The sequence below is a fragment of the Vipera berus genome (genome assembly GCF_964194415.1).
Source record: "Vipera berus genome assembly, chromosome: 1".
NCBI lineage: Eukaryota > Metazoa > Chordata > Lepidosauria > Squamata > Viperidae > Vipera > Vipera berus.
In genome coordinates, this window is record NC_138202.1 from 47,167 (window position 1) to 74,109 (window position 26,943).

At 51.6% G+C, this 26,943-nt stretch overlaps 1 protein-coding gene across 13 annotated transcripts; it reads left to right on the forward strand.

The window, feature by feature from the left end:
• The first annotated feature begins 106 nt into the window (after nt 1-106).
• SPPL2B (signal peptide peptidase like 2B) lies at nt 107-24,861 on the forward strand. Of its 13 annotated transcripts, XM_081330832.1 has the most exons (16): nt 107-334; nt 443-565; nt 688-870; nt 2,043-2,132; nt 14,332-14,471; nt 15,095-15,237; nt 16,436-16,532; nt 16,953-17,069; nt 17,527-17,608; nt 18,178-18,252; nt 18,740-18,802; nt 20,028-20,127; nt 20,295-20,372; nt 20,556-20,716; nt 23,028-23,358; nt 24,565-24,861. In XM_081330832.1, exons 1-16 carry the CDS (start codon nt 281-283, stop codon nt 24,852-24,854), a joined length of 2,127 nt encoding a protein of 708 aa, XP_081186958.1. In that variant the 5' UTR covers nt 107-280; the 3' UTR covers nt 24,855-24,861. The 13 variants fall into 13 exon arrangements, with proteins under 13 accessions (XP_081186958.1, XP_081186952.1, XP_081186955.1 ...); XM_081330826.1 differs by having other exon boundaries at nt 20,295-20,716; XM_081330829.1 differs by having other exon boundaries at nt 20,556-20,726; nt 23,034-24,854.
• Nucleotides 24,862-26,943: the final 2,082 nt, after the last annotated feature.

Below are 26,943 nucleotides of genomic sequence, written 5' to 3' on the forward strand. Positions count from 1 at the left end.
CTCGACCGCGGCTCCCGGGCCGCCGCCGCCGCCGCCGCCGCCGCCGGGCTCCGCAACGGTCTCCGGCCGCGGCCCCGCGAGGCAGGCGCGCCTTTCCGCTCCCCGGGGAGCCCCCTCCGGACGGGAAGAGGCGGCGCTCCCCGGCCGGCCGGGGAGGAACTTCCGGGGTTGCTAAGTAACGGGCGCTCGCTTCCTGCCTGGCGCCGGTCGCCGCCCCCCCCCCGCCGCTGCCGCTGCCTCCGGTGCCCGCGGGGAGAGGCGAGAGGCGAGGGAGGCGGCCATGGCGGCTGGCGGGCCGCGCGGGAGTTGGGTGCTGGCGCTGCTGGTGGCGCAGGTGAGCCTGGGGGGAGGGGCGGGGGGCGGGGGGGAGGGGGGCGGGGGGGAGGGGAGGTTCCCGGAGCTGGCCCGGCTGCTCTGCCTCTCTCCCCCCCCCCCCGGCCAGGTCTCCGGCGAGTTCGGCGTGGCGCGCGTCTTCCCGGAGAAGGGCGGCGGCGGCGGCGGGAAGGACTACTGCATCCTCTTCAACTCCCAGTGGGCCCACCTGCCCCACGACCTGGGCAAGGCGGTGAGTGCCGCGCGGGGGGGGGAGAGGGGAGGGGGGGCGCTTCCCCCCCCCCCGCTGGAGCGGCTGACGAGACGGGCCCCCCTCCCCTCCCCCTCCCCCCCCCGCCCGGTGCCTCCCTCCAGTCTCCGCTGGCGCTGCAGGACCAGACGGCGTCGGCCTTGTGCGCGGCCTCCGAGGTGCCCGAGGGAGGCTTCGGCAACGCGGTGCCCATGGTGATGCGGGGCAACTGCACCTTCTACGAGAAGGTGCGCCTGGCCCAGGTGAACGGCGCCCGCGGGCTGCTCATCGTCAGCAAGGAGAGGCTGGTGAGTCCGCGGGGATTGGGGGGTGGGTGGGGACCCCCGTCCTTGGGCGCCCGGGGGGGGGGAAGGGAGGGAGGGAAGGGTTGCCCGCCCCCCCCCCGTTTCCTCTTCCCTCTTATAGCCTTGGTTGAGGAGAAGACGGAACGGGATAGGAAGACAGACAAAAGATATTGAAAGACTGACTTTGAATCTCGCTTGCACATCCTTATTTATACACGGAATACTGGAATCCTGCATCCAGGTTTGGTCACTCCATTTCAAAAAGTGCAAAGAAGAGCAACTAAGATGATTATAGGCCTGGAGGCGAGAACGTGTGAAGAACAGTTGCAGGATTTGGGCTCGGCTAGTTTTAGAGAAAAGAAGGACCAGGGGGGACAAGAAGCAGCCTTCCGGTATTTGAGGGGCTGCCCCAAAGAAGAGAAGGGGGCCAACCTGCCCTCCAGAGCATCTGAAGGCAGGACAAGAAACGTCAGGTGGAAACTAATCAAGGAGAGGAGCAACCTGGCATGAAGAAACTTCCTGACAGTGAGGACAATTAACGGGTGTAGCCTTCGGAAACTGTCGATGCTTCGTCGCTAGAGATTTTTAAAAAGAGACTGGACGGTCACTTGTCTGAAACGGCATAGGGTCTCCTGCTTGAGAGGGGGGCTGGTCCAGGAGACCTCCAAGGTCCCTTCCAGCTCTGTTCTGATTGAAGTAAACGTCCTTGGAACTGTTCCCCCCTTTCTAAGTTGCATCACATAGTTCCCTTCTCCCCTGTTCAACCCTGAATAATCAGTACATCCAGAAATCGTCACTTTGTTTTTATCGATAAAGTGAAAATTTTTATCCACATAAAGTCCATAAAAGTCTTTTATAAAAGTAGTTGTTTCCTCCTTAGTCAAACATTGATTCGGCCCTTTCTGCAAGTTCTGCCACCTTCACAACCCATCCACCAAGGTTTAAGGTGATTCTGTCCTGTGGCAATAGCAAAAGATCCTCTCTTGCCCTTTCCTTTGGTGGCCTTGTGTTCCTAAGCACACACATCCTGTAACAATTTGAGCATCTTCAAGTCTCCCTCCAGTGCATGTGGGTTGAATGTGTGGGCTCTGGTACTTGTTAAATAGATGCTGAAATTGAGTTGATGCTTCCTAGGTGGTGTATTTAGGTGCTGCTTTCCTTTCTGCTCCTCTCAGGTGCCGCCCGCTGGTAACCGGACTCAGTATGAGGAAATTGATATCCCAGTGGCCTTGCTCAGCTATGCGGATATGCTGGACATAGGACAGGTGAGCCTCCTCCGTGTTTGTCTGGTCTTCAACATAGTCAGACGTGAGGTGCCTCTAGATCAGAGGTCCCCAGCCTTTTGGGCACCAGGGACTGGTTCTGTGGAGAAAGGTTTTCCCGCGGACCACAGTGTGCATAGTTTTGTGTGCTGCATGCTGTGCTTGTTTGTGTGAACCGGTTGCTGGCACGCTGCAGCCTGGTACCTGTCCACGGACTGGGGGATAGGGGACCTCGGCTCTAGATAAAATGTTCATTTTTAAAAAATGAAAGTAACATTCGCCATTTAACTGATAAACGGTAGTAAATTGTGGAACAATATACTTCCTCCCCCCCCCTGGAAAGAGTAGTGTTTCCTGAAGAAATAGCATATCTTCTTTTTTACTGGTGGGCTCTTGCCTTGCAGACCTGGGGGCCCTAAAGCAGTGATGGCAAACCTTTTAGGGACCGAGTGCCCAAACCGCAACCCAAACCCCACGTATTTATTGCAAAGTGTCAGGGCCGCATCAACATTGTGGTGCCCTCGGGGGGGGGGCAGGGAGGCACCTCTGAGTGCCGCCTCAGGCACGCAAAACCTGGGGGCACAAAAATGGGCCACTGTGCTGCAAGGCGCAAAAACAGCTGCCACAGCACTGCGGGGTGCAGATACAAGACACTGCACCATGGAAGAACAGGGCAGGGTTAGTGAGTATCACACAGGCACTAACCCCACCCCATTTGTAGCGTGTGCGTGTTCGCAGCCCCATGCGCACCTCCGTGTAAAATGCTTCCCCCTCCCTTTTCTTCCAGTCCATCAGTCGACAGTGGTTGGTGACCTCTGCTCTACCACCTCTGCTCGAGCTTGCAAGTTGGCCGCTTTGCCTCCTTTGTGCTGGGTGGGGCTCCTGCTCCAGGCAGTGGGGGCGGCCTTTTGGACCTGCTGCTGGCGGCAGTGGCACGCCGCCTAAAAACTTACTTATTTGAACAAGCCGGCCTGGTCTGATGGGAGTGGGGTATTTTAATATTAATTTTATTAATTTTTATTGTAATTTTGGGCTACGCTATTTAATTCCTTCTTAAATTTTGTACATTGTATTTTTTATTGTATTGCCCTGTACACTGCCCTGAGTCCTTCGGGAGAAGGGCGGTATAGAAATTAAATTATTATTATTATTATTACTTCTGGCACGTGTGCCACAGGTTCGCCACCACTGCCCTAAAGTGTTGAATTGGAAAGATGACCATCCAGTCCCCCCTTTGAAGGCGATCTCACTACTTCACACAGCAGAGTGTTCTGCCTTTGCCTCCTCTAGTTTTCTGGGGTCTCATCAACCCTCCAGGAATTGTCGAGCATTGCCAATCTGAGTTTTCCTCAGATCATTTCTGCAAGTTCTCCACGGGGAACTTCCCTGGCCCTGCTGAGAGAGACCACCAGAGCTTCTTCCACTCCAGTTATTCCACGCAAAATATTCCTGGTTTGATTCTAATAGTGTCACCCTGTAAACCTGAGGGAAATGACCCCCCCCTGCACCCCTGGAGAGCACCAGTTGCCAGTCAGCATAGCTGCAATCCACAGAAATTGTGGGCTGCTTTACTACTGAGATGTAACTGCATATCTCAGCCAATCGATGCTTTGTAACCGTTTGACCTCCCCCCCCCCCCACACGCACACCTCCTCTGGACAGGTGGCCAAGGAGAGGGTTACTCCCCTTCCTTTCTCCAGTGAACCTATGCTCCTCGGTCCCTTTAAGTGACAAAAAGACAGTTGGGCCTCTTGCAGAGTTTCTTAATGGACTCCGTAGCCATCTTCACAAAGGTGGAGCGGAATTGATCCTGGGTTAGTTTCTGGCAAAAAGAAAAACTAAATGGCACAGTATACAAACACTGCTGGCTGGTTCACTGGGACGGGGGCAGGATTGTATGCTCTGTTTGAAGGAAAAAAAAACCTCATTTGTTTCTGGGGAGGAAGGGCTCCACGTTTATGTATTTCATTAAAATATACTTGTCTGTAATTTAAGAGCTGAGCAGGGGGATGTGTGGGTGGGTAACTTGAATGAGGGGAATATCTGATAAGGAAGTGGGAAAAACCTTCCTCAATAATAGATAGGACAAACCTCGATGTTAATCTTGGGAGTTCTTCTGTGCTCGTCTGGGTGCTGATTGCCAGAAGAGGCCTCCGGGTGGTAGCAAATCTCTCTCGATCTGCTACAGATTCTCCACGGTTTTAGGCTTAGAATGTTTTCTAAGCTAGAAGAAACTTCCCTGGGAAAGAGGAGGTTTTGGAAATCAACCTTTTTGTTCCCCTGAGTAGTTGGACGCGTTCAGACTGCTTCTTGAAGAAGTAAGTAAGAAGTAATCGGGCGAGTCCCTGGCTGAGGCAGGGCAACCCTGCAAGTTCACTGTGGAAAAACCAACCGTTAAAAAGGGACGATAAAGGGTGCCACAATTTCTTAGATACCACTTTTTCAGCACATTTACCTTTCACGCTAAAAGAGGCTTCCTCTGGCTGCAGCCTGTCATTTCCTTTTTATAGAACTATCGTTGTTTCTGAAGCTCTGTGGCTTTGAGGTGGTGAGGAGGGGAGGAGCTGGTCTGTCTGAGCCAAAATAAAAAAGCTGGAAGTCAGTCTGGAAACTTTTGGATTAAAACTTTCTGCTAATTGACTCTGTAGAATTCTTTGTGTTTGTTTTTAAAACAAATGACTGCCTGAATGATGTTTTGAGTTTGCCATGAGGAGAGGGTGAAATAGTTTCGATTTTAACTGCTTCTGATTGGACTAGACCTGTGGGTACCTAAACAAAGAGGCAGAGTCAGTCTCTCTCCCTCCCTCCTTCTCTCTCTCTCTCTCTTATAGTAACGTTTGACCACAAGAGGAAGCCTAAAGACTGTACTATTGCTACTCTTTTTAACTTTCCACTAGCATTGCCAAACCCATTGGATTTTATGCTATAAATCTATATGTCGTGGTTCCGATAGATGAAACTCTTCAAAAGAACTTCGAGGCATTGTTTACCTTAAGGAATCCTTTTTTTGAGAAACAAGGTATCGGCACTACATAGTTAAAGCCAAAAACTGAATTTCCTTCCCCTCGGCACAAAGTAGCAAAGCACAATTCCCTCCTCCAATTAACAGTCATAAATCACATTCCCCAATTAGCGTGAAGCTCGGGCCTTCTCTCCAGCTCTCCAGCCCGCCAAATCTTTAGCAACTCTGGGCGCAATAAATAACCTTGGATTCCCACGGCCGAGTTATTATTGTTATGACTAGCTGGACTATCATCCACATTCCTCCTCCCAGCACCAACTAATTCTGAAAGCAGAAAATGGCTCCATTCCCATCTGTTGTCAAAGCAAGAACATCCGATGTTAGCAGTGTTGACACTATAACTTTTAACTTTAAAATCTTAAGTTTCAACCACACATTATTAAAAATAGATTATTAGGAGATACAGAATTTTTAACACCTTGTTTGGATGAACATGCAGCTAAAACACATGAATTAATTCAGGCATTGGGAACGAAGCTTGAGTCCAAACTTGATACACTTGCAAAGGAACTCTGGGAGGAAATCCAACATTTAACTGGAGACATCAAACAGGCGAAGAAGGACAGTGGACGTTACGGAGCATAAAATGGAGAAGACAAAATATTTTGTTTGAAGCTGACCTGACGAGAGGGCAATTTTGGAATCTCAGTTAAGCTTTTGAGCAATTCTTGAACAGTCAGGAGAAGATATTAGACTAAGGATGGTTAAAGCGTTTGGCTCAGTTGATTAATTGGGAAGAAAAGTTCTCGATATGGGTATAGACAAAGTCTATAAAGTAAACTCCAGATTTGCCACTTATGAGAAAATTACCAAGAAACGACTTAGTTCACTTTGTAAGAACGACAACATGAGATCATGCTTTGCATGGCCACTTTAAACTCAGACTCAGAATGGAAAACGTGGATATAATTGTTCTGAAAGAAATTTCCCGTCAGAATTTTGGGAAAAAGAAAAGCTTATGCTTTGCTTACCGATACCTCCTTCAGCTGGGATAAACCTGAAGGAGCGATACTTACCTACCAGGAGCAGAGACTTAGATTGAGTTCTGTAGAAAAAGCCAAGGACTTTTTGATTAGACGTAAACTAATTTCAGATCCAGCTGAGGAAATAAATAGGTATAGAAAAGAAACTTAAAGGTAAAGGTTCCCCCACACACGCGTGCTAGTCGTTTCCGACTCGGGGGGCCGGTGCTCATCTCCGTTTCAAAGCCGAAGAGCCAGCGCTTGTCCGAGGACGTCTCCGTGGTCATGTGGCCGGCATGACTAGACGCCAAAGGCGCATGGAAACTTAGAGGTAGAACTACCTCAAAAGGGGGGTACCGAAGGAGAGGCAGGCGGCTGAGCGGGAACTTACTACTTTGTCTAAAGATGAAGATTGTGTCTGTTACATGGAATATTAATGGGGCAAACACCCAATTTAAGCATAAACAACTATTTCATTATCTGAGGAAACTCAATATTGACGTAACCTGCCTTTCAAGAAGCACATATCAAGAAACAAGATAAGAAATACTTAACAAATAAATGACATGGGGGGAATTTACATCAACTGGTTTAAAAGGTCAGTGGAGTTGTCTTATATGTAAAACCCCAACTTAAACCTAAGTTACTCTTAGCAGATTTACATGGTAGATTTGTAGTAGTGGAAATTGAACTTAGTGGAATAAAATCAATAGTAGTTGGCCTGTATAGGCCAAACGATGATAAAAGTAAAATTTTTGAATATCCTTTCGTATGAAAATTGGTTTATGTTGGACTGGAATGGAGTGGTTTTGCCAGCTTTGGATAGAACATCTACCAAGGGGCATTAAACCCTACCAGACCTTCTTTGAGATGACGGACAGTTTAATACTAATAGACTCATGGAGACACAAAAATGGTTCAGCTAGAGAGAATATACCTTTTTTTCAGAAAGACATAAATCTTTTTCAAGGATTGATATGATGTGGATTTCTAAAAGTCTTGCAAATAAAATTGTGAAAGTCAATATTTTACCTAAATCTTTTTCTGACCGTAATCCAGTACTTTTGGTACTTAGAAGAAAGAGTTTGAGATAGAGATAGAGATTAAATGAATCTATTCTGCAAAAGGAGATGATTGTAAAAGATTATAAAAAGAAATGAGTATTTTGATAATCTAGGTAAAGGGACAACCTTAACAACTGTATGGGATGCTAGTAAAGCTGTTATGGGGTGTTATTTTATAAGGTAGAATCGCTTAGATAAGAAAAAAAATCTCAGGAAAAGACGCAAAAGATATTGGATGAAGTTAGAATCAAATCGAAGTGCAAAAGACACGTACTTTACATCAAATTGTTACGGCAAAAATTTTCCATGTTAACAGTTCAAGAAATAGAAACAAAATCGAAGTATGCGAGACAAAGACACTTTGGATTTCCAAATAAATCAGGACGATGGTTGGCATATAAACCAAGGAAGGAAAGAGAAAAGAGAATGATTGAGAAAATTTGTGAAGGCAAAAATGTAACAATAGATAATGAGCTTGTTAAAAAGTCTTTTCATAATTTTTACTCCAATTTGTATATAAAGCAGAGTTAGATATGTTTAAAATAGATGAATATCTTTTAAGACAATGGTTGCCTGAGCTATCACAAACCTAGAGACAACTTAGGAATGATCCCGTAACTGCCTTTGATAGGTCAGAAGCTATTTAAAAAGTGAAATCAGGCAAAGCTGCTGCAGGGCCAGATGGCCTCACAAGCCAACATTTTGGGTCCTTTGAAGAGGAACGTCTTCAGCCACTGAAGCATATAACGAATGAGAGATTCCTCAAGCGTGGAAAGAAGCCAATATTGTGCTATTACCGAAGGAGGTTCAAGGTGTTACAAAGACAAAGAATTACAGACCAATTTCATTATTAAAGAAGGACAACAAACTCTTTGCTGCAATTTTAGCAGAAAGACTAAAGAAGATCTTACAGGCATATATTCATGAAGACCAATCTGGCTTTCTGCCAAAAAGACAAGTGATAACGTGAGGACTGTTTTGAATATCATTGAATATTTACTATACCATAATGCGAAACAGGCAGCTCTAATATTCTTAGATGCAGAGAAAGCCTTCGACAATTTAAATTGGGTGTTCATTTTAAAGTGCTGGAAGAAATGGACTCAAAACTGTTTATACGCCACAGCAAGCAAAAATTGTTATCAATGGTGATTTAACTAATTCATGTGAAATTCAAAAGGGTAAAAGGCAAGGATGCCCCTTGTCTCCTCTCTTGTTTATTTTTGGTGCTGGAAGTTTTGAATAGAGATATAAGGCATGACAAAAAAATAATGGATATAAGCATCAAGAAAGAAGTTTATAAATTGAGGGCATTTGCTGATGATTTGGTCCTATTCCTGCAAGACCCAAAAAATAAAACATTTGATGAGAAAATTAAATGAGTTTGGGGCTTTAGTGGGTTTTAAACAGAAAACAACAATGTTGATTAAGTATATGTCCTCTCAGGATTGTGATATATTGATTGCAAAGGCCTGGTTTTAAGGTCAAGAAAAAGGTGAAATATTTGAGGGTTATGTTGACAAACACAAATACAAAACTGTTTGGAAGTAATTATGTGCCCCTCTGGAATGTTACTAAAAAGATTTACAAAGATAGGACAAATTACATTTATCTCTACTGGGTAGAATTTCTGCAAATAAGATGAATGTTTTACCAAAGATGCCCTTCCTGTTTCAGACATTACCAATACTTGCAACTGATATTCCATTTAAACAATGACAAGAGGGATATCACATTTCCAAGTTTATATGGCAAGGGAAGAAACCAAGAAATAGATATAAGTTATTGCAAGATGCTGAGGAAAGAGGGGGTTTGGGTTTACCAGATTTGAAATTGTATTTAGATGCTTGTTGTTTGGTCTGGCTAAAAGAGTGAGCGAACCTCCAGAGCAAGAGGCTACTTGATTTAGAAGCTCATGAATTAAGTTTTAGATGGTACAGTTGTTTATGGTATGATAAAATGTTGATTTCAACAATCATTTTGTTAGACGTGCCATACTAAGAGTTTGGAATAAATACGAAATAAGGCTCTTTATGAAGTTGCCACTTTGGGTGTTTCCCCCCCTCCTCCCAAGAAGCTTTTTTAGAAAAGAAATTGTGAAGGCAGACTGGTGGACTTACGGTAAAATAATATCTTTTAATTTGGTGACCCCACCCTCAAGTCTAAGGAAGAATTAGAATCAGAAGTTCATGTCTGCCAATGGTTTACATACTTACAGTGGAAAGAAAGATTTAAACTAGATAAAAATAGTTATGGGTTCGATTTTGTTAAAAATGAATTGGAAATTTTACTACGTGGTAGTGACATTATTCCTAAGATTTATAAAATGTTATTGAAATTGAATTTGGAAAGTGAACGTGTAAAAAACACTGTATGATTCAGTGGCAAGGAACTTTGGGTATAATCTGATGCTTGAACAATGGGAGAATAAGTGGACGAAAGGCTTAACATTCGCACTAAATTATAATTTCAAAGAAAATTTTTATAAGGTGATGTATCATTGGTATTTAACCCCAGATAACTTATCTAGATAGGGTTTCCTGCCTGAGCATCAGGTTGGACCGGATGACTTCCGAGATCCCTTCCAACTTCTACTACTACTACTACTACTACTTCTTCTTCTTCTTCTTCTTCTTCTTCTTCTTCTTCTTCTTATTATTATTATTATTATTATTATTATTATTATTATTATTATTATTATTATTATTATTATTATTATTATTATTATATAAAACTTTTATTCATAAAACATGAAACTCAGTCAACTGAACACTCAAACTGACTTGGCACTAATGGTTGGCACGGGTTGCTGCCAGCATACTAGGTATCAACCAGGTATCTCCTTAAAATGTAAGATGTTCCGAGTAGAGCCTATACCATTTCGGACAAAAGGCTGTCCAGTCTCTTCTTAAAAACTTCCAGTGTTGGAGCATTCACCACCTCTGGAGGCAGGTTGTTCCACTGATTAATTGTTCTAACTGTCAGGAAGTTTCTCCTTAGTTCTAGGTTGCTTCTCTCCTTGATTAGTTTCCATCCATTGCTTCTTGTCCTGCCTTTGGGCGCTTTGGAGAATGGCTTGGCTCCCTCTTCTTTGGGACAGCCCCTGAGATATTGGAACACTGCTATCATGTCACCCCTCACCCTTCTCTTCGTTAAACTACACATACCCAATTCCAGCAACCATTCCCTATATGTTTTAGCCTCCAGTCCCCCAATCATCTTTGTTGCTCTTCTCTGTACCCTTTCTAGAGTCTCGACATCTTTTTTACATCATGGTGACCAAAACTGGATGCAGTATTCCAGGTGTGGCCTTACCAAAGCATTGTAAAGTGGTATTAGTACTTCACGTGATCTTGATTCTATCCCTCTGTTAATGCAGCCTAGCACTGTGTTGGCTTTTTTGGCAGCTGCAGCACACTGCTGGCTCATATTGAAGTGATTGTCCACTAGGACTCCGAGATCCCTCTCACAGTTACTACTATCGAGCAAGGTACCACCTATACTATACCTGTGCATTTGATTTTTCCTGCCTAAATGCAGAACCTTACTTTTTTCACAATTGAATTTCATTTTGTTAGATAGTGCCCAGTGTTCGAGTCTGTCCAGATCCTCCTGTATCTTAAGCCTATCTTCTGGAGTATTGGCTATTCCTGCCAGCTTGGTGTCATCTGCAAATTTGATGAGTTCCCCATTTATCCCTTGGTCCAAATCGTTGATGAAGATTTTGAACGCACTGGGCCCAGAACAGAGCCCTGGGGCACCCCACTACATAATTCCCTCCATGTAGATGCAGTTCCATTGAGGACCACACGCTGAGTATGGCCGGTCAGCCAGCTACGAATCCATCTGGTGGTGATTCTGTCTAACCTGCATTTTTCTATCTTATCAAGTAGAAGGTTGTGATCTACTTTATCAAATGTCTTACTGAAGTCTAAGTAAATTATATCCACAGCTTTCCTCTGATCCACTAATTTTGTCACTTGGTCAAAGAATGCAGTAAGATTTATCTGGCATGATCTGTTTTTGACAAACCCATGTTGGCTTTTGGTAATGACTTTGTTTGCCTCTAGGTGGTCACTGATTCGTTGTTGATTATCTTTTCCAGACTCTTCCCAGGTATTGAGGTCAGGCTGATAGGTCTGTAATTTTCTGGATCCATTTTTTTCCCTTTTTTGAAGATGGGAACTACATCAGCTCTTTTCCAATCCTCTGGTAGTTCCCCAGTGCTCCAGGATCTTTGAAAAATATAGTTCAGTGGTTCTGAGATCATGTCTGCCAGTTCCTTGAGAACCTTGGGGTGTAATCCATCTGGTCCTGGTGATTTGAACTTGTCTAGACTAGACAGGTGCTCACTTACCATTTTCTTGCCTATCTTAACTTGTGTTTCTATTCTGTTTTTTATGGCACTATTTTTGATAGGTTGGTCTGTTTTTTCCCTTTGTGTAAAGACAGATGCAAAAAATGAGTTAAATAGTTCTGCTTTCTCCCTGTTGCTTGTCACCTTCTTGCCACTTTCACCCACTAATGGACCAATCATTTCCTTAACTTTTTTCTTGTTTTTTATATGTTGAAAGAAGCATTTTTTGTTATTTTTGACTTTGGTCGCAAGCCTTAGTTCATTTGGAGCCTTAGCTTCCCTCACTCCATCTTTGCAGGCACGGGCTATTTGCTGATATTCTGCCTTAGTTATGTGCCCCTCTTTCCAATTCTTATACTTGTCCTTTTTATCTTTCAGTTTATCAGAGAGTTCTTTATGCAGCCATGCTGGTTTCTTTTGAAAGCTGTTGTTTTTCTTCTTTGTTGGTATTGTGCTAGACTGCGCCTTTATTATCTCACTTTTCAAAATTTCCCAAGCTTCTTGAGTTGTTTTCCCCTTTAGGATTCTCATCCATGGAATTCTTCCCAAGGTCTCTCTAAGTTTATTGAAATTAGCTCTTTTAAAGTCCAAGACTCTAGTTTGGCTGTGTTCTATTGCTTGTGCTTCCATAATGTTGAATTCCAATATTGCATGATCACTTCCCCCCAAGGTTCCTGTGGCTTTGACACTTTCTATCATTTCATCTCTGTTAGTGAAAATTAAATCCAATATGGCTAATCCCCTAGTTCCCTTCTCTACTTTTTGGGTAACAAAGCTTTCTGCTAGGTTTGTCAGGAATCTTTTTGATCTTCCACTTGGTGCAGAGTTTGTCTCCCAGTTGATATCAGGGTAATTAAAGTCCCCCAGTACTATTGTGATGTGCTTCCTACATACCTTAGTTAGCTGACTAGCAAAAAGTTCATCTATTTCCTCTGTTTGGTTGGGTGGCCTATAGTATACACCTATGGCAATGTCATTTCCCCCCCCCTTTTTATATTGACCCAAATGCATTCAAGTTTACAGTTTTCATTATTGTTGTGCTCTATTTCTGTAGAGATGTAGTTATTCCTTATATAGAGGGCAACTCCACCTCCTCTTTTATTTGGCCTGTTTCTTTTAAATAATTTAAATCCCTCTAGCTGTGTGTTCCATTTGTGGATTTCATCCCACCATGTTTCCATAATGGCAACAATATCATATCTGCCCTCATTAACCTGAATTTCCAGTTCACCCTGTTTGCTGTTCATACTCTGTGCATTGGTGTATAGACATTTGAGTCCTTTATGTCTGACCCTGTGTTTACTTTCTACATAACCTGTGTGGTGCCTGAGTTCCCCTATTGTCTTACCACCTATTTGGTCAGTGCACTTTATAGTTTATAGTTTATTATATTCTATTAGCGAGTGGCACACTTTGTGTGCCACTCGCTAATAGAAGCTTGATTTTGCTTGACAGCAGGGTTGATATTCTTATCCACACACACATCTATGTTACATGCATTGATAGCCCTATAATTTTTACATTGGCAGGGATAGGGATGTTCTATATCAATTAACTCACTGTCCCCGCTGTTTAGTTTAAATATTCCTCCAGAAAGTCTGTGAATTTATAGCCGAGCAACTCCGTCCCTTTCTTTGAAGGATGCAAACCATCTTTTTTGTACATTTTTTCATTGGACCAGCTACAGAAATCGTGACTAATATATACAAAGCCTTCCCCTTTACACCACTCCTTTATCCACATATTGAATTGTGCTATATGCTGGCCTTTTCCATTTTGCTCCTTATACACTGGTAAAACCTCTGAAAAAGTAAGCCTACAGCCTATTCTGCTAAGTTCCTGCCCCAAGCCCTGGAAATCATTCTGCACAGAGAGTACATCTTTTTGGGACAGATCGTTAGTGCCAAGATGTACAATAGCCTCCACATCACAGTCTTTGCTGGCATTCTTGATTATTTTAGAAATACGCTTCTTGTCCCTACTGGCAGTAGCACCTGGAAGACACCTGACCTCTTTCGAAACCTCTGTGTCCTTTCCTAAATTTACATCCCTTATAATTGAATCACCAACCAGAAGGTGGCTTCTCTTTTTGGATGCCTTTCTCTTCTTGCGTGACTGGTGTGTAATACCAGATTCGCACTTTTCCCTGTTGAAAACAAGTTTTTCATCTTGGACAACGATCCCCTGCTTATTTGAGTTATTATCACAGATACCTTTACCCGTCTCCTTAATATCCCTATTAAGGTCAGAAAGGGCACTGTATCTGTTGTGCAGGGACACAGCGAAAGCTTTGTGTTTATGGTTCACAGCTCTCACCCTGCCAGATCCCACGGTTGTCCACACTGCCCTTCTCCTGCAAGATCTTTGTGGTAGAGGGGGCAGATAGCACAGAGGCTGAATAGCGTTTCTGCCTGAAGAGCACAGATTACAGACCCTAGATAAATAATCTGTCCTTGTAGACTAGTGATTTGTTTACAGATAGGACAGTTTCCAAGTTTGAAAAGGGTACTGCGAAAGACAGCTGCAAAACAAGTGTTGCACTGAACTAAGTCAGACGTTCTGAGATACAAGGAATCTCAGACGCACTTGCCCTGAATGTACCGCTGCTGTTTTTGACTTTTAGTTATATAATTCCCGTGCCGTGAGTCAGAAGATTCCTGCCCTGGAAAAGGGGTGGGATGGGAAGCCCCCCAAGCTCTCTAGGATCAATTCCCAGAGGAAAACAACATTGGCTCTGCATTGCACTCGTTTACTGTCTTTTTTTCTCTCTCCGCCCTCCCCACCCCCTCCCCTGCAGAGCTTTGGTCACTCAGCCAAGGTGGCCATGTATGCACCCGGCGAGCCTGTTCTGGACTACAACATGGTGATCATCTTTGTCATGGCGGTGGGCACAGTGGCCATCGGTGGATACTGGGCTGGGAGCAGAGATGTGAAGAAGTAAGTGCAGGGACGACGTGGCCCTGAAGGATGGAAGGAATTGGGGGGTGGGGGTGGGGGAGCTTGATCTCCTGCCCTTTCTAAAGGCCTCTGTTGGGATATCCGCACAAGGCAGCTGCTCTGCCCCCCCCCACCCCACGGTCTGCTCTCTCTCCTCACACACACTTCTAATGGCCCCCCCTTCCTGTCCCTCAGCTGGGGGAGTCTTGCCTCTGAGTGGGGAGGGTTTGCTGAGCCACAGTTCACCAGCTCATCTTCCGGAAAGGAATCTGTAAAGGACTTAGTAATTTCATTTATTTATTTGCATTTATATAACTGCCAAAAATGTCCACCCCCCACGTCTGCTTGGAAGACGAGGCAGTGGAGGAGAGGCAGCCCTGTGGAGCCCCCACCCAGCCCGGCTGTGTGGATCAGAGGGAGCCGCTGCCTGGGCTCGACCAAGCGCGGCAGCAGCCAAGCCGTTCCACTGCAGCCAGCGAGGAAGCGGCCGGGACTGTCCCGAAGGCCCCCTGACCCCCCAAGACAGGGCAGCAGCTGAAGGGCCTGGAGGGGTGGGGGGAGGAGGAGGAGGGCAGCTGGAGGGGGGGCAGCCTCCGCTGAGGACCCCCCTCTCTCTCTCTCAGGCGCTACATGAAGCACAAGCGGGATGATGGGGCCGAGAAGCAGGAGGACGAGACGGTGGACGTCACCCCGGTCATGATCGGAGTCTTTGTGGTCATGTGTTGCTCTATGCTGGTCCTCCTCTATTACTTCTATGACCAGCTAGGTACCGACTGGGGGCGGCGGTCTCTACGGCCTTTGCCCCCTGGCGTCTCTGGGGTCTACTTCGGCTCTGTTTCTGCGGGGGGGGGGGGAGGCTGGGATTCTTCGGCCAGAACACCCACCTCTCCAGGTCCCCCAGGGGCTAAAAGAAGGGGAGGCAGCCTGGGCTTTGTTTGCTGCTGGGACCCTGGTTCAGACCTGCAGGGGCTTCCCCATGCGGAGTCCCACCCTTGCCCTCCCTCCGGATTTCTGCCCTGCCCTGCAGGGACTGAGGCCGACTCCCTGCACGTCAGAGCAGAGCCCCTCAAAGGAGTGGAGGGCCTAAGGATCTGCAGTGGGGGGCGGGTTTTCCATCCATTCCCCCCCCCCATGCCTGACAAGGGGCATCCCTTGGAAGCTGCAGGCGCTTCTAGGAACTGGCAGGGGGCTTCCTGCTCCTCCGGTTGAGCTTTGATCCCCCCCTAAAAATAGGCCAATATCGTTCTGGCCAAAATGTCTGTTTCCTTTCCTCCCTGCCCTGTCATGAATGATGGATGATGGAAACTGCCCCTTCCAGAAATCCTGGGCGTTCCACCACTGGAGGTTTTTAAGAAGAGACTGGACAGTCTCTTGTTTGAGATGGTATAGGTTCTCCTGCTTGAGCGGTGGGCTGGACTAGAAGACCTCCAAGGTCCCTTCCAGATTCTATTTCTATTTCTGTTCTATTTCTATTCTGCCTTCCTTCCCCCTGCCTGGAAGGTGAGCCCCGTTTCCTGGGCTGACGAGGCTTTCTTTAAAGACACGGGGGGGGGGGAGGGGGGCGCTGCGGCTTCACCCAGTTACCCAGTAGGGCAGCTCTGGCCAAACCTTCAGCCTACGGCAGAACCAAGGCCCGCAACGGAGGCTCTTCTGCTTGCAGGATGTTGCTTTCGCTTCATGGCGAAGGGGAGCGGGGAGAGATATTTTGCCTGTCCATTTGAACGAATTCCCGGCCTCTTTGCTAGCCACAGGATGCCGGCTCCTGGGGGGCGGGGCTGGGTTTGGGGGGGGGGGAGAACCAGGACAGCTGGACTCCCATCCTGCTATAAATGTTATGCATCCCTCAGGAACCAAGGGAATTTTTCTTCTAATTCCTGGCTTGTTTGGCTCTTGGGGGGGGGCTCCCGGGCCCCCTCCTCCTCCTCCTCCTCCCTAAGGCTTTTCCCTCCTCCCTTTCCCTTCAGTGTACGCCATCATCGGGATTTTCTGCCTGGCCGCTTCCATTGGCCTCTACAGTTGCCTTTCCCCGTTTGTCCGAAGGTTCCCCCTCGGGAAGTGCCGGTAGGTGGATCGCTGCTGGCTCCGGTGTCTTCGCCTGGGGAAGGGGCTCTTGGGCGGCAGGGACCCTCTCCAGGTTCTGGCCTCGCTGCTGCCAGGCTGGCCCGGGCGGCTCCGTTCCGGGCCACGTTCAGGCGAGGACGGCGTGGCTCGTAGCTGCTGGAAACGGAGCGCCCGCCTCTTTCTCAGTGGCTCAGTGGTGTTTCTCCAACCCACGTTCAGCTTCCCCGGATGCATTAAAGGCGCGTGAGGGCCGAAGGAAGGTGGGGGGGGACCCTCAGGAACCCACCCACTCCCTTGGGAAGGGAGGTGCTTGGAGAGTGTCGCACGCGCTGACACGCTCCTGCCGCACAGCTTGCTTCCTCCCCGTCCTCCGTGCCCGCTGGCGCTGCCTCTGAGCCACTCTGCCACTCTGCCTTTCAGCGTTCCCAGCAACAACTGGCCTTATTTCCACAAACGGCCCCAAGTCCGGATGCTGCTCCTTGCCGCCTTCTGCGTCGCCGTCAGCCTGGTCTGGGGCCTCTTCCGAAATGAGGACCAGTAAGTCCCTCTTCCTGGCTTCCGCTCCCCGGTCTCCTGAAACGGGGATGGCCGACGCTGGCCTTTCGGAAGGCCCTGCAGGGCGTCTCCTCCTCTCCCGAGAAAGGGGGCGGGGGAGAGGGCCTGGGATGGCCCCAGGCGGCGGTGTTGGTCTCTGCGGGGCTCCGGGGCCTCCAGCACCTGCCCGGCCTCTCTCCCTGGGGCACGACCCCTGCGGTCGGCCCCCTTGGCACAGCAGCAGAGGCCGCGCAGGAGGCAAAACCGGAGAGATTCCGGTTCCACCGGGGATTTGCCATCCAGGCGGAGACTCCAATCGGGTCAGAGCCAGAGAGGCCCGTTTTGCCCAGGAGTCTTGCGGGGGAGTGGTGTCACCATCCTTGGATGAGCCGAGGGGGGGGTGGCGCAAGGCCTCCGCAGGGCAGGAAGGATCAGCCGCGTGTGGTGGCTCTTCCCCCAGGTGGGCCTGGGTCCTCCAAGACGCTCTGGGGATTGCCTTCTGCCTCTACATGCTGAAAACCATCCGCTTGCCAACCTTCAAGGTGAGACAGCCGTGACAGCGTGCACACACACACACACACACACGCTCACACGCACACTGCCCCGCCATGTGGCGTCAGAGCTCCGGCTGAAGCCTGCTGAGGACCGCCTGCGGTGGGGGGCCCTGTTTCCCCCCCCTTCCCTCCTAGCAGCCACGTGGGGCCACCAGAGCCCAGGACAGGGCCAGGAGCTTTGGCCTTCCCGGCCGGGTCAGAGCAAGCCAGCAGACGTGCCGGGGGGGAGGGGAGCTCGGAAACGGTTACCGGTTGGCCCTGGGAGATGAAGCTGAGGCACGGAGGGGGACCCCAGGACTTGTGGGGCTTCTCTCGGCTGCTCTGGGGCAAGAGGGCGTTGCTTGCAAGCCGGACGCTCCAGCTGCTAGTTTAAACGGAGATATAGGAAACCTGTCTCGTCGGACGAAGTTGCCCAAGCCGGCTCATCTAGCCCACCCCCCCAACCGCAGAGTTCCCCAGGGGGCCTGGAGTAGACCCTCCCCTCAGAAGAGGCAGGGCCTGGCCAGCCTGCAGGGGGCGCTGTGGCTGTTTTGACTCTGGACTTTTTTCTTCGCCAGGGCTGCACTTTGCTCCTTCTGGTCCTCTTCGTGTACGACGTCTTTTTCGTCTTCATAACTCCGTATCTAACCAAGGTGCGTCCCCTGCTGCCCCCTGCGGGCTCCCTTCCAGGGCCCGCCCTGCCTTGGAGAAGGGTCCCCCTCCCCCCTTTCACACGCCTGGCCGGCTGGGCAGCCTCACCCCAGAAGGTCTCCCGACCTGGGGGGGAGAAGGAAGGAAGCGTGGCAGGTGTCCTCTGGCTGTTTGGACTACTTGTCCCATCGCCCCCTGCCGAATCCATCCCTGCAAGCCGGAACTAGCCAGGATTGGGAATCGAAGACGTCTGAAGGGCAGCTGGTTGAGGACTTCCCAGCGAGGATGCCAAGAGGGCCTGGCCAGGGCAGGGGGTCCCCGTTCTGCTTCGTCCAGCAGCTCTGCTCCGTTGCTCAGAGGTTGAGGCGGAGGGGAGCTCGGTCCCCAGGGAGAAGAAGGGCACGGCGCTGTTGGCCGTGGGGCTGGGGCGCTCCCTAGGTCCCCAGGAGGCCTGGGGGCACGCTGAGTCCTCCTTCCTGGTCCCTTCAGACAGGGGAGAGCATCATGGTGGAAGTGGCTGCTGGGCCTACTGACTCCTCCACTCGCGAAAAGGTGAGTAGATGCTGCCGCCCCAGGGCAAGTGGGGGGGGGAAGGGAATCGTGGCTCAACCACAGGAAGGGAAAAAGGGCCTGGGGGGGCTCCCCAAGAATGCCCCAGTCACAACAGGAGGAAAGAAGAGAGTTGGATGCGGGCAGCACAGCTGGATCTGTTTGCCCACCCAAAAGGCCCTTGGGGCCCCTCCCACCCCCCTGGGATTTTGTGACTTGCCCAGCAGCCCAGCCTGCTCTGGAACCATTCGGGGGGGGGGCGAGGCAGGTGGGGGGAGGGGCTTTCCTTTCCAGGAAGATCTCTGGGTGGGGAGGGGTGATTCCTCTGCCGCCGTCCCTCCGGGAGGCCTCCTGATCGGGGGGGGGAGTGTTTCTCAGGGAGGGAGGGAGACGCCCGCCCTCTGTGAGCAGCTGCCAGGGTGGGAAGAGCTGGCTTGCTGGGGGGGGGGGGCTGTTGAGCCGCCAAGGGCATCGCTGCAGAGCTGATCTATGGCCTGGGTCTGCCAGGTGGCTTTCAGGCATCAGAGGCCCTCGGCTTCCGTTAGGGGGCGTCAGGGGCCCCTTGGCCAGGCTTGCCACCCCTTCCCTTGGCTGCCACGGTTCTCGTGCTTGCCTGTGGCGTGCAGGGTCCACATGCATTTAGCCACCGAGGGGCGATGGCGAGCAACTCTTGGCCGTCAGAGGTACCGGTGGGGGGGGGAGAGAGGTGTGCCCTGGAAGATGGCAGGGGGCAGGACACAAAGAGGGGCCAGATGAAAAGTCAGCTAAGGTGCCCCAGACCAGAGTGCTCCCCCTTGGCGGGCTGCAGGCAGACCCTTCCGGGGAGAGGCCCACCTCCCAAGCGTCGCCCCGTCAGTCTTGGCCCTTCCATCCTCCGCTCAGAGCAGGGGACAGGGCCGTTGGGGCAGAGAGAGGGGCCTACGAGCTGACAGGCAGAATCTCCTGGTACCCGAGTGCCTGGCGGCCGGAGCCCCTTTCAGCCCCGGGAAACGAGACAGGTCACCTTTGGGAAAGGCCCAGGCAGAGAGGCCTGCGAGGCCTGGGGTGTCGACAGCCGCCGTGAAGAAAATGCCTTCGGCCTCCCTGTGGCGTTGGGCCCTGTCCTGGGCTCCCGGTGGGGGTGACCCTCTTGCTCCTTTGGCCAGGCAGAGGGTGGGGGAGGGGGAAGCCCTGCAGCCCAGGCAGGACAGGGGCAAGGAGAGCTGTGATGCCTTTTTCGTTTCCAAAGCTCCCGATGGTGCTGAAGGTCCCCCGTCTCAACTTCTCCCCACTGGCCCTCTGCGACAGGCCGTTCTCTCTCCTGGGATTTGGGGACATCTTGGTACCAGGTAGAAGCTTCCCACCCCCTTCTGCCCCCTCCCTCCCTCCCTCCCTGCTTGGGCCTAGGGTGGGGTCGTGAGGGGTGGGAGGGCACCCCTGTGACGCCGGCTGCTGTGCAGATGGCCTTGACTCGGTTTGGGACAGGAAGCCGATTCCTCTCCCTCCCTCCCCGCAGGTCTGCTTGTGGCCTATTGCCACAGGTTTGATATTCAAGTCCAGTCGTCCCGAGTGTATTTCGTAGCTTGCACCATAGGTACGTTTGCTGCCTCCCCCTCCGTCTGGCTCAGAGGGAAACGGAGGCCCAGGAGGCCTTCCTGGGAGCTTCCCTCTGTTTTTCTTTCGGCACACGGGTCTGGGCTCCCCGTCCCCATTCCTGGCATTCCGGCCGGGGCGAGAGGGGTCCCTGCCGCCTCCTCCTCCTCCTCCCCCCCTGCAGGTTACGGCGTGGGCCTCCTGGCGACCTTTGCGGCCCTGGCCTGGATGCGGAAGGGCCAGCCGGCGCTCCTCTACCTGGTGCCCTGCACGCTCCTCACCAGCCTCCTCGTGGCCCTGTGGCGCCGGGAGCTGGCCACCTTCTGGACGGGCAGCGGCTTTGCGGTGAATACCAGTTTGATATGAATCTAGCGAGCCCCTAACTAGAATTAAAGTTGAGTAGAACTCTCGTACCGCTGCTCCCCTCCAGACGAGGGAGGTTTTGCCTCTTCTTTCTCCCTTCCCCTTCAGCTTTTCTGGGCTTGGCCTCTTCACAGCCGGAGCTTCGGCTCGGAGGCGGCAGGGGGGGAGCAAGCAGCTCTGCTTCCAAGCCTCCTTTCGGGGTCCCTTCCCACTTTTAGACATTCGCTGGAACAACTGCTTCTTCTAATACCGCTCATCTTTTGACATAGGCTGGCCAGTAGTTTTGATTCTGCGGACCTCCAGGAGGGTCTCGGGGGGACCCCCCCCTCTGAGAACCCCGGCCCTAGAGGGTAGGGTGAGAAAGGAGGAGGCAGAAGAGAGCTCAGTTGGATCTCAGAAAGGTTTTCCCAAGAGTCATCCTCGGGTGGTGGAGCTTAAACAGCGGCTGGAGGGTGGGAGGGGGCATCTGCAAGCCCCCTCGCCCCCTGACCCTGCAGGGCAGGGACCCTCCCTCCCTGGCATCCTGCTTCAGCTGGCACTGCCAGAAGCCCCGGCCACTTGCTGGGGAACATGGGAAAAAGTGGCCGACTCTGCTCTGCTGATGGGGGGGGCGCTTATGCAGGTCAGGTGACCTCTGCCAATCTGGCCCATTGTGGAAGTGAGCGGCGGGGGGGGGAGTCAACCTAGTGGTGCTGTGGTCCTGTGAGGCTCCCGTCCAAGGGGGGGGGGCTTGGTGCATCCCAGCCACCCCCTAACCTGGGAGGATTCCCTGGGGACGCCTTGATCCACTGCGGCCCTGTTGTGGGGTGTGTGCGTGCAGTGGAGTTTTATGGTTTATGGGTTCCATCGTCTGCGAGATATTTGGGATTTTCACCCACCTATTAACTGTTACTGACTAAACTTGTATGTTGCATAACTCACAACAATCGAACAATAAAATCAATAAGCAAAAACAAAAGCGTGATGAAGCGAGGGCGCTCTCCCCTCCCCCCCCCCAGGGGGGCCCTGGGTGAAGAGCTGCAACTAGATTTGCTATTTCCTAATATTTTATTTTTTTATTTTATTTTTAAATCCCATTTATATCCCGCCCTTCTCCGAAGACTCAGGGCGGCTTACAAGCTTAGCAGTAGCCTTCATTCTATGTATATGCCTGCTTATTAGGGCTTTCACACCACCCCCCAAGCGGCATTATTACAAAGTCAGCTTAATTGCCCCCAACAATCTGGGTCCTCATTTTACCTACCTCGGAAGGATGGAAGGCTGAGTCAACCTTGAGCCTGGTGGGACGCGAACCTGCACTAATTGCAAGCAGCTGGTGTTACTTAAGGAGGCATCAGCCCACTGCTCCACCAAGGCAGCCTGGACTCCAGGATCCCCTCTCCAGCCTTGTACCGTCTCAGGTGCTGCTCTTGTGGCTGCCCTTTTCCTCCCTCCCTCCCTCCCTCTCTCTCTCTCTCTCTCTCTCTCTCTCACACACACACACACACACACACGGGTTGGTACTGCCATAGACTGGTGGTGGTGGTGGCGGTGGTGGGCTTTAGCAGAGCAAAGCTTGGTCAGTTTCTCCCTTTTGGAGATGAGCGGAGAGTTCACTGGGCCGAGCTGCTCCTTGAATTGAGAGGCGAGCCTTCAGGCCAAAGGTTAAAGGGCTTGGCTGGCAGGTGAGAGCCCCTCCTGTTCCCCAAACTGCAGGAAGGTGAGATTCTTTGAAAAGTCCCGTGTTTCCTGGCAAGACCACCGGTGGTTGCAGGGGAGCTGAGAGCAGCAGAGCTGAACTGGCCGAAGCTGGTGTATTTAGCAGCCTGGAAAGTTATTGTTGTGGGGAGGATGGCACATGCCGTGGTGAAAAGCAGCCCAGACCCCCCACACACAAACCCCTTCCAGGTGGGAGGCTTGGCCCTCACCCCGGAGCCGGCACTCAGAGCTGAGCTCCCCTCTCGCTCCCTTCGCTTTTCGCCACCAGGGAATGGCACGAGAAACCTAAAAACCGACCCGGGTCCTTCGGCTGGTGTCCCTGACAGACCGGGATGGGTGCCGCCCAATCCGGGGCTGCTTTTGGCAGCCTTGCTGAACCAGAGCGGGGGGTGGGGAAGCAGCCGGGGAGGCGCTTTCAAGCAGAGAGGCCCGGTTGGGCTGGGCGATCTCAGCCGTCCCTCCTCCCCCTCTTCCTTGCTCCCCAGGGGCTTGGATTCAGGGGGGGGGGGCTCTTGAGAGCCTGTCCTGGGGCTGCTGGGGGCCCGTTCTCTCTGTCTCTGCCCTAGGATCGTGACCTCTGCTTTTCTATACGCAGAAAGAGCTACCTCATCCTCCCTTAGTCGTCTCCCCCGTCGGCTGCTCTGCTCCCCCAAAAGGGGGGGGTCCTCCAGCATCCCACCCAGAGGCCGATGGAGAAGGAGCCGCCTCCACTGCCCCCCCCAGGGAGCCTGCCAGCCCCCCCTTGGGCCCTGAGGAGGAGGAGGAGGAGGAGCCACGCGCCCCTTTCCTGGAGGTGGAGAAGGAGGCGAAGGAAGAGGAGCCTGACGCTGCTGAGCCCCAGCCCGACCAGCCGCAGGAGGGAGAGGCGCCCGAAGACCCTCTGAAGGACGATGCTCGGGGACAGCCGAGCCCCCCGGCCGAACACAGTCAGTCTGGCTAGACTCCCTCTCCCCCCCCGTCCCCCCTCCCCTCCCCCCCAGTGCAGCTGAGGACTGATTCGTTCACCTTTGCGCTTCGCTCCGAGAGGCCACGTGGATTCCTGGGCCGTTAGGAGACTCCCAGGTTTCATACCAAATCCCCCTCCCATCTTGAATATGGTGCTTTACGGAGGTTCGAGTAGAATTTCAGCAACTATTTAAAAGACAAATCGGCAAGTGGATGCCTTTCCTTTCCCTGTTTCAGTCTGCTGGTTAGCATTAAGACCTTTTTAAAAAACCGTAGGCAGCATTTGCACTTGCGTGGCCGTGATAATCGCTTTAGCCTCACTAGGGCTGTGCGGGAAGGAGCTCTTCTCCGCCACGGTTTCCTCTTTTTAAAACCCATCTTTCCGTGGACGGCCCTCCTGCACTCGCCCTGCCACGGCGCCGCCCACGTCCTGTCCTCAAGGAACGAGCCGGTCTCAAAATGAAACGTGTCCAATCTGTCTCTGCAGGCTTCTAGCGCTGTTTTTCTTTTCCGGGGGCTCCTGCGCTGGCAGGACGGGGTGTTGGGGCCCGCAGGCGAAGACCTTGGGGCACAGCACCCCAAATTGCTGGCCTCTGAGCTCAGGAGGAGGTGGGGTGCCCTTCCCAGCTCTCTGGGCCGTCGGTTCAGACCGGCCAGACCAGGCAGGCAGGGATCGATTTTCCACGCACGGCTGTGGCTCTTTGTGGAAGTGGCTCCTGGGGCTGCCTGGAGGCCACTTCCAGGGAATGAGGCCGTGCCAGAGGCAAGTCTTCCTCCAAAGCAACAGCCGGAGCCCTGATTAGGCACTGCAACCCTGGGTTTTAGCTTGCGGGGGGTGGGGGTGGGGGGTGGAGGCAGCGGGCGAGGGTTAGTGGGGCTGAATGGGGAGCACCAGCTGGGACCCGAGGAGGAGGTCCCTGACCTGCGGATCGTGTCCTCAGCCGCTTGGGAAAGGCAGTGGCTGCAGCTCCCACCCCACCCCCAGGAGGCCGAGGGGGGCGGGTGGGTGTGCCTGCCCACTCCCTGTGAAGCAGCAGAGGCCTTGAGGGGAGGGGGGAAGAACCGGAAGACTTGCAGGGTCTTAACACGGGGAGCCTCTGAGTCCCCCTTCAGCTGGGCCTGTCTTGTCCTCGTGTTTCAGTGTGGTGTGTTTGCATTTTTTTTGTTCTCTGGACTGTACGATGTAGCTTTACAACCCTGCGTATTGAAAGTCTTCCCGGCTTCTGCTGAGTTGCTGGCCGGTCCCTGTGCAGTTGGCCCTCGGTCGGGGACACGACAACCTTGTTTCAGAGGGGCTCGCCCCGATTCCTTTGGGGCAACGGAGGGGGGGGAGTGGGCCTGGCTCTCGTGCAGAACGACGGACACTTGTTTAGACACTACAGGATTTTGCCTTAATTTAAGCCATTTTATAAATAATGTACATGGAACTTTTGTTTTATTCCAAAGCAGGTTAAACAATAAACTTGATGAAACTTGAGCTGCTCACGCCCAAACGTTGTGTCTCAGTTCTTTTGGCCTGGCCGTTATGGAATGGGGGTCCATCGAGGGAGGGAGAAGACCTGCTTGGGGGTTCTTCCCCAGGGCAGGGCCAGGGGGGGCTGTGGGATTAGGGCTCGCTAGAGTTTGACCCCGATTGGGACCATTTGCTGCGTTCACCGTCGTGCTCCATGCTTATCTTAACCTACAACCAAGGAGAAACTCGCAGTGAGAACAACCAACCAGGGGGCGCCTCTGGAAGCCGTGGGTGCCCCATCACTGGAGGCTTTTGGGAAGAGACTGGACAGCCACTTGTCAGGTGGGGCGGGCCTATCCCAGTGGTTGAGATGGTCCCTCAAGTAACCTGGGCCCATTTAAAGGTGACCACCAACACCTTGAATTGCACCTGGAAGCAGACCAGCAACTAATGCAGCGGAGCTGTGGGGCCATTCTTTGGTCCTGTGGTACCCAGGCCACCCCGCTCAACGTTAGCTGTAGCTCCCGAATGCTCTTCAAGGGTAGCCCTGTGTAGAGTGTGTTCCAGTAGTCCAGCCGTAAGATGACAAGGGCTTAAACGACCGAGTGCAGGGAGTCCTGATCCAGGAGAGGAAATTGCACACGGGGTCTCCTAGCCATGGCTGCTACCTGCTCCTCAAGCAGGAGTCGTGGGTCCAGGAGAGCCCCAAGTTGTGGGTGGCCACAGCATCACTGTAGGTATCACCTGCGGGTACCTCGACCCACGGTGATGGCTCATCTCGCCCAGCGGCTTCACGTGAATATTAAAGCGGGGTGGAGAGAACTCCAATCTCTGTGGCACGCAGCACAGAGAGGCCAAGGAGAGCCCTCATCCTGCTCTCGCCAGACACCCTCGACAAGCACGGCCGATGCCCTTGTCTGCTTGTCTGTTCCACTTCAAGCTTGGCACGAGGGAGCCAGCGAGACCCCAGTTCTCTGAGAAGAAACGGTGCTGTGCGTGGCCTTCCGGGAAAAGGGCTCGTGGAGGCCCTGCGCCTGGCCCCTGCTAGCCAGGAAGGCTGATGGGCAGGTGGGTGCTCGCCGCTCCTTCTGTCCTTCCTCCCCTGTGGCGGAGTGGACTCTCGCTGCCCCCCTCCCCGTGTTGTGGGCCAGTAACAACTCTCAGCCGTGTGAAACTGCTTTCTGCACTGTGCATCCCACAGCCTTTTATATTATAACCATTAGTGAAAGGGCCTAGAATAGAATAGAGTTGGAAGGGACCTTGGAGGTCTTCTAGTCCAGCCCCCTGCTCAATCAGGAGAACCTACACCATCTCAGACAGGTGACTGTCTAGTCTCTTGGAAATCTTCAGTGATGGAGCGCCCACGATTTCTGAAGGCAAGCTGTTCCACTGGCCAATTGGGGGTGGGGGGTGGGGGTGTATCAGTTAAATTGAGGTGTGGCCAGCCGCGTTCTTCCATTCCTCACTGAGACCCCCTCCCTGTGGGTCAAGGTGCTGTTTGTTGCCGGCCAAATCCTTTGGGGCCCAGGGCTGACTTGCCTGCAGAGCCACAGGTCTCTGATTAACGAAGCCCAGTGGGTTCCTTTATCAAGCAGCGCCCCCTGGTGGGACTCAGGAGCCAGGCCTTCTGCCGTGGGGCAGTTTCCGCCGATCCCGCCTGCCCAGCGTCCCAAGACCTGGATGACCTGGCAGCCTCCGAGCCTGAGGGGGCTCACTGGGTAGACAGGTGGGGGTCCTCGGGTGGGGTGCACTTTTAGGTTTTGCTTTTATATTTTTGTTTCTTGCTCTTTTTAGCAAGCATTAACCTCAATCAAGCTTTCACTGTTCTAGAAGGCTCTAACGAAGGGTGTACGGTGAAGAAAAAACATAAACGGGACAGTTGTATAAATAAGCAAGGAAGATGTCTCAAAAGTACTTTTTCCAGAAGGCAACTGGGACTTTCTTGTTTTTTTTCTTTGAAAATGTTTCACTTCTCATCCAAGAAGTTTCTTCAACTGAAGAAGCTTCTTGGATGAGAAGTGAAACATTTTCAAAGGAAAAAAACAAAGTCCAGCTGCCTTTTGGAAAAAGCACCTTTGGGACAACCATCTCTATCAGCCTGCCACTCTTTTGG

Bases quoted from the DNA above. Each gene is read 5' to 3' on its own strand.
- SPPL2B (XM_081330826.1), top strand. From the start codon at position 281: ATGGCGGCTGGCGGGCCGCGCGGGAGTTGGGTGCTGGCGCTGCTGGTG. The intron at 14,472-15,094 runs GTAAGTGCAGGG...TCTCTCTCTCAG, and splicing joins GGGAGCAGAGATGTGAAGAA to GCGCTACATGAAGCACAAGC. The intron at 16,533-16,952 runs GTAGGTGGATCG...TCTGCCTTTCAG, and splicing joins TTCCCCCTCGGGAAGTGCCG to CGTTCCCAGCAACAACTGGC.